The following is a 6,741-nucleotide window of genomic DNA, read 5'->3' as shown; positions in this document are numbered from 1 at the left end:
CTGGGCAAGGGGGTGAAGGTACAGGAGAAGGCAGGAAAGCGATGTGAGGATAGAGAGGCATGTGGAGCCAGTTACCACGGTATCCTATTTTACTGCTGTTTGACGTAAAGCTCCTTTGCTTTTACCCGACCGCTGGAACTGAGAGGAAGCAGCTCAGGGGATAAATGATGAATGTGTCTTTTACACGTGAAGAGAGGCGAATCTGCACCTCTTCACAGAGATCACGGGCCCCCCTCTTCTCTCCCCAGTCTCCAGCCTGCGTTCCCCAAGTCAGTCAAGATCTGATCCGGCAGACGGAGGAGAAACTCGAGAACAGCCCTTGCAAAGAGCTCTTTTCTCTCTGTACAAAGTAAGTATAACTGGGTACCCGCCGGTCACAGGGCTGCAGCGGGCAGCGTGTGAGGAACGTGTCAGGTGAAGAGAGACGCTGCAGTCTGAACCTGAAGCAGGTACCACTGCTTGTGTTTGCAGTCCTAGAGGCACAGCTGACGGGCGGTGAACTCATTTCATCTGGTCAAAACGGAATCGGTATTTCCGTGCCGTTACAATAAAGATGTCCATGCCATTACATATGCCGCACAGAGGCACTTAGTGTTCCAGGTATCTCACACAGAGCTCCCGCCAAGTGAACCAGCCGTGGATTTCACGCTGTGTGAAAAGAGCTACAATGATCGTGTATCCAAAGAAAACATCTCTGTTTCAAAGTGAATAAAAATTAAGTGGCTGTACAGTCCATTTAGACAGAGGAATGTGCAGACTTGCTCCACACGGCTTTTCCAGAAAATCTTCACCAGGAGAGCGGGGCGTTTTAGTGCTTTCTGTCTGCCCGTGGCGGTCAAACGCCTTTGTCTGGGAAAAGGCTTATCAGTCTCTGTAGCGGCGAGGCGGTCCGTGCCATTGCGCGCTAAAGCGCCAGGTGTGCAGTCTGCGTTCGCAAACACTGACCCGAGTACGCTCACGCCGGTGGGTCGTAAACCAATCAAAATGTGAAAGGGAGGGATGGTGGCAAGCGGGCCCCTGTGGTTTCTGGCTGAGCACGGTTTGTTTTCCCTGGGTGATGTAATGGGGATTTGTAAAATTCGCTCTGCTGTCATTCATTGTTTTGACTCATTTCATTGACCTTTTCTGGTTTCAGTTATTCTTTGTGTTGGTGGGAGATGTGGGTTATTTCTGGCCTTCTCTTACAGCATAACCAGTTTCCTTGCGTTGGCCTGGTGTCCTGTAGAGATGCTCGTCTAACTCGCACCAGTTGTGTGTGCCAGTCCCAGTGACAAAAGCAGAGCTGTGCTCGACACAAACCCCCCTGATGCCTGTTTCCAGTTCTCAAATTGGTTTGAAAGCTGACAGCTCCCTCTAAAATGCACTTTGTTGTTGCCAAAGAGGGGAACTAAAAAGCAAACAACTGCTGAAAGGCAGCTATTGTTCTTTAAAATACGTGCAGCTTTTAATTATCTGAATGGCATAGGCCAGCCTTGGACACCGCTTAATTCAGGCTCATAGCCACCGACGGCCATTCCTCCGTCTCAGCTGAAACGCGTAAACGAGCCGGGCTTGAGAACTCGTTAATAAATATGCTGATCGTTTCACATGGACTGAAATGGGGTCAGAAGGAAGTTTCAAAAACTTGCTGTTGGTATTTACGAATGTCCTGAGTAATGTTAATTTTGGAAGAGTTCGCAGCCAGTCCAAAAAAGGGAGGCATGCATACAAATACGAAGCTTCCTGTCCTGTAGAGGCAGGAGTGGGGATGAGCTTCAGACACATCTTCGTAGATAAGATCAGTCTGTGAAGAAATGCGTGTATAACTCTAGCTTCTGCTTTGACCTTTAGTATTTGACTGTCTGCTCCTACCTCCCTCCAGTTCTGGGGAATTTTGAATTTGGGCATTTCTTAAAGCTCCTTAAGATGTACTTTTTATTTTATTTTGTAAGCTTAAATCTGCTTAGGGAAAACCTTATAATCCGTGTCCAATCTCAGCTAATGAAGACAACAGCAATTTGACTTCTGAACACTGAACATGTGCAATTACCTGGCTGCTCGAAACTGATGGTCCAAGAATTACCAAAACAACCATTCAAACGGCTGACAAATTCCAAACAGCAGCTCATGAACAGGGAGGAATTAAACTGAGGAGACACATTATTCATGGTGAATTGTTTGCTCAGGTCTAGGACTGCCCCAGGGTAAGGCACAGATGATCCATTCCCAAACCAGAGTAGTCCTTCAGAGAGGATTCCCTCCCTCAGCAAAGTCTGGAAATGTGTCTGCATACCCTTCGGTACAGACACCCAAACGTGTCTGTGTACTCCAAGACAGAAATACTCATTTCTTGTAGGTATTTTTCACCCCAAACCAAGTTTTATCCCCACCAGTGCTGCTAGCAGAGGTGGGTGCAGTAGCCCCAGTAAGCAAGGCAAGAACCAAAACCAGCGAGTCATCAGCTCCCTTAAACAAGGTGACCACCTTCATCCCAGGCAATTGTCTCAGCCCAGCCCATGTTTTCTCAGTTCTGAACCCCCGGCCTTGCCTATGGGATGTCTGTTGGTCTGTGGTTGCTTGTTCCCTTATTTCTCACATTTGCACACTGGCCTTTTTCCTTTCTTCGTTTGATTGTGTAAGAGACTCCATCTGCTGGGTGAGCCCCCAGATTCTTTTCTTGATCCAGAAGCGAATCCACATCCCTCTTCGGACTTTCTTCCCTCTGTTTTACTCTACAAAGCACACAGCTGTTAGGAACAGCCCTTTGACGTTAATCACAGTTACTACTTCTGTAGAGCAGGAATTGAAATTGATTTTTTTTCCTCAGAATAACACCTCTGATGGTCCCTCTTTGACAGAAATTGGACAGAAATTTTCAATCCAGATGTAAACATCTCCCAAAGGTTAGGAGCTCAGTTCCTGAGTTTGTTGTGTTAATTTACTAACAGAAGCAAAGACGTGGGTTGTCTAGAGACTAACAGCCTTTGCAGAAGCCCACTGGAGCCACTGGGAGATGTCCTGTTAGTTTTCAGCAAGTAAAACCAGTACAATTACTATTCAGCTTATACCAGGGCTCTTGGTATGAAATACATGAAACATCCTGGTTTGTTCCTACACTGAAACCATGAGCAAAATAAAGGGGAAGTAAAAAGATCCTGCCATGCAAGAAGCCTGGATTTTCTCCCCTTGTTTTGTTTCTCTTTTGCTCCAAGTTCAGGATTATAAAATGCTTATATATCCCTTTCATCTGAGATAGATCTGTCCTCGACCACCTCAGTGGGGAACCGTTCCAAGAATACCTAAACAGCATGTACTTCGACAGGTTTCTCCAGTGGAAGTGGTTGGAAAGGTAAGTGTCACCATTTTGTTATTAGAAATTAATACAAAAGGTTTATTTTCACTTTTCATGCAAAGTCTACAGAATATGCCAAAATCAGACAGCCGAGACAGTATGTTTGCTCCCTTTGCCTTCAAGATAAAGACAGTTTGTCCTTTCTTAAGCATTACCAATTCTTCTCCCTAATATTTGCCATTTCTGGCACTCTCTCTGCAGCGATTCTCTCCCTCTTTTCACCGTTCTCCTTCAGGAAGGTCCATCAAGACTCGTTCCCCTGACCTGTACTCCAAGGAAGCTCTACAGAGAGCTCCAGGAAGGTTTTCCTAATTCTAGCATTTGGTTTTAAATGTTCATTGTTAGAAGATTCAAGAAGAGCTCATGGCTTTAGCCACTGAAGATCCCATACGGAAGAATCATGGTTGGGTTGGCATTAGACTCTGCTTAACCGCGAGCTGAGTCTCCAGCTGAGACCATCCAATGAGCGTGACTGGTGTCTAGGGTGCGGATAGTGCTTGTTCATCCTCCGTGAGTGTGCTTACACCCAGGAATGCTCCTCCCCCATTCCCTTCTCTCTTAAGGACACCACACTCCTGAAGGTGACGTGCTCCAGCAAGCAGCTTGGGCACCTTTTTTGCGCAGTACGTTTATGCACAGCAGGGGAATAGGGAAAGATCTATAGCCTGTCAAAAAATAGGGATCCAAATCTCCTGTGACCTGAGAAACATCGATGGCAAGTTTCGCTGTAGGCCCTGTCACCATGAACTTCTCAGGGCACAGCTTGAAGGACACATTGCGCTTTTCAGTAACCTCCCCTTGTGCATCTCTAGTGGTAAGTGTAAGGTACACACCAGTCTCTGGCTTTTGCATCTGCAAACACTGTGCCCAGGCCAGACTGAGGCAGCAGCTGTTTGGTAGGGAAGTGAAGAAAAATCAGAAATCCACCCCAAAACACCAGGGAGTCTACTGGGCTTCTAAAGCTCAAGTGTTCGGCCATTTAATGGTATGAGGGGCGTTAGGCACGTCATGGCTAAAGTACATTCAGCTCCTCAGTGTCTTTCTGATGAGCTGCACTCCGAGTACGGTGACTCTCTGTCTGGACCAGTTATCACTCTCAGCAAATCACTGTGAACAGACGAAGTACAGCATGTATGTCCTCGCACTGTAGTTACTGGCTAGACATTTCGGAGCACAGTAATAACCAGGCAGCCTTAGAGGGTATTAATTTGCCAGGAAAGGGGCCCTTGCCTCCTCCTCGTCAACACGGGCCGAGGCAGACATACACTGCTGCGCAACAGTGACCTGGAGTGGAGAGGAGCCCCGGTTTCCACAACTGGAATTAATTACGGCAGATGGGTTGGGGCCAGATTCACGAGCGGTGTGTCTCAGCATGGTGCCTCGGAGATCAAAGGAGCTGTGCCAGTTCTCCCTCTCCCTGGAAAGCCGCAGAGCTGCTGCACTGGAGCAGAGGGGGGCGGTGGGCAGTGGGGAGAGCCATTTCACGCCAAGACATGCTCCTCATGCCATCTTCACTGAATCCGGCAGCTGATCTTCCATTTCAGCTAAAAAAGCAGTGGGTGATTCATCTCTAGCCAGCCTATTTCCTATCTGTTTTCACACATGGGATGAGGAATTTTCTGAAATGCCTTGAGGATCTTTTTTTTTTCATTCCCCCAACAAATGTGACAAGTTATTGGGTATGCCTGGCTGAAGAAACTGGGATAACTGTTTTTAGGATTATCAAAGAGATGTTAGTAGTGCAGAGCATTCAGCAACTCCTTCAGACAGCCCGCTGGCTCCAGCGGAGGAGCCACCTAGTCCATTTTTTCCAGGGACGCTGACGAGCGTGGTGCTGTCACTGCTAACTGCTGACTTAAGCCCAATAGCGTTTTCAACGCTATTCAACGCTATTCAACCCAAAGATGAAGGTGGCATCTTTTCTAGTTTTGGCTTTCTGTGTATTTTTCTCCATCCCTACCCCCCTCCCTGCCCCCAGCCTTTGAAAAATACACACACAATGTAATGAACACAAATGTAATGATTGACTTTAACATTTATTCCGTCGCCACCCACCTCCTCGTCACTGCTGCAGGAGCAGCCACCTTCCTGTGCCCCGCCTCCGGCTGGCTGCCCACCAGAGGAAGACAAAGCTGGTCAAAAGGTTGATGTTGGCTGTAACGGTCACACTTCTGTGGTGGAGTGGTGGATGCAAAATCGGATCTCTCTGAATCTAGAGGTCTTCTGCCACGCTGTGAAGCTTTTATGGCTGTGAAGGATAAGTGGGCTGTAAGGCTGGAGCCATTTTGATAGAGCACAATTTTGTGGAATGCCGTGAGATCGTAGTGATCATGTCTAGTGATTGTTAGGGAGCACTCTGAAAGGAAGACAGACTTATTTAACCCTTACTTTGGCCCTTAAAAGGAAAGAGATGCTTTTCCTCCCTTCTTGCCCATGATGCTCTCCCATGGGAACGTCCCTGGGAACGCAGGTACCCAGGTGGGGCCAGACGGACCTAGAGCTCAGCTTCCTGCTCTCCCCTCCTGCGAACAGCATCTAAACCCACCTCCCCAGTTCCTGGCATTGTTTCTCTCCTTACTTCCCATCAGTTTCCTGCTTTGTTTAAGGTCAAGGCACCAGAAATGTCTTCTGGTGGATCGAACTTTGGATCTCTTTTTCTCCTCTTGAAGATCAAGCAAAGCAACAAAGTGTTAGCCCAGCACTACCCTTGAAAGACTCCTACCTACCATGACGATTAATATCTTGTTGGAAGCTCGTAGGCCTCCTCTTTGTTTACCAAAGCTGTATAATGGAGATTCAGCACCGTCCCTGGTCCTCAGATGCCAGCAGAAATTACCCTGATGACTCACTAATGTGTTGTATTTTATTACAGCTTAATATGTTAGAATTGAAAAGTTCAAGCCATACATAGTACTGAAGTAATGTAATTTCGCAATTATATATGATATAATACGATTACCTTGAAATAATGTGATTATATAATATTTATCTGTTTTGCTTTTCAAAAGTATGCTCTGAAATAAATAAATCACAAGAGTGCATTAAATGTTGTGCATCCTCTTTTTTATTTCCTTTTCTTCCAGGCAACCAGTGACGAAAAACACGTTTCGGCAGTACAGGGTGCTGGGGAAAGGCGGCTTTGGGGAGGTGAGTAACTCTGGAAGTTTCCGTGGGGAGCGTTTTGTACTTCTCAGGCACTGCAGGTTACAGGAGCCTGCTGCGACGCTTTCGGTAACTCGAAAAGGCTGATTGTCGCTAATTGCTGGCGGTTTTGCTTCACCCCTGGTGACACTGTCATTGCAAAAGAACACTTTTGAGAATTGTTTTGTGTTCAGCTGTTCCCTTCATGGTGGAATGAGGGTCACGCCCTTATTTGTGTGTTGCTGGAGGCTGGAGGTGGCTGCAGCGGA

The 6,741-nt window shown here is 47.0% G+C and overlaps 1 protein-coding gene across 1 annotated transcript in view; it reads left to right on the top strand.

The window, feature by feature from the left end:
- LOC104491208 (G protein-coupled receptor kinase 5) overlaps positions 1 to 6,741 on the top strand; it is a gene marked incomplete at both ends in the record, with an annotated part of 46,484 nt that overhangs the window by 30,971 nt on the left and 8,772 nt on the right. The window contains 3 exons of the mRNA XM_010133597.1: positions 249 to 349; positions 3,236 to 3,328; positions 6,415 to 6,478. Coding sequence (XP_010131899.1) covers positions 249 to 349; positions 3,236 to 3,328; positions 6,415 to 6,478 — 258 coding nt within the window. The remainder of the gene's footprint in view (positions 1 to 248; positions 350 to 3,235; positions 3,329 to 6,414; positions 6,479 to 6,741) is intronic.

Source organism: Buceros rhinoceros, unplaced genomic scaffold (genome assembly GCF_000710305.1).
Source record: "Buceros rhinoceros silvestris isolate BGI_N320 unplaced genomic scaffold, ASM71030v1 scaffold18640, whole genome shotgun sequence".
In the NCBI taxonomy this organism is placed as follows: Eukaryota; Metazoa; Chordata; class Aves; order Bucerotiformes; family Bucerotidae; genus Buceros; species Buceros rhinoceros.
Note: the sequence above shows the minus strand (reverse complement) of the source record. Positions and strands in the feature narration are given on the sequence as shown.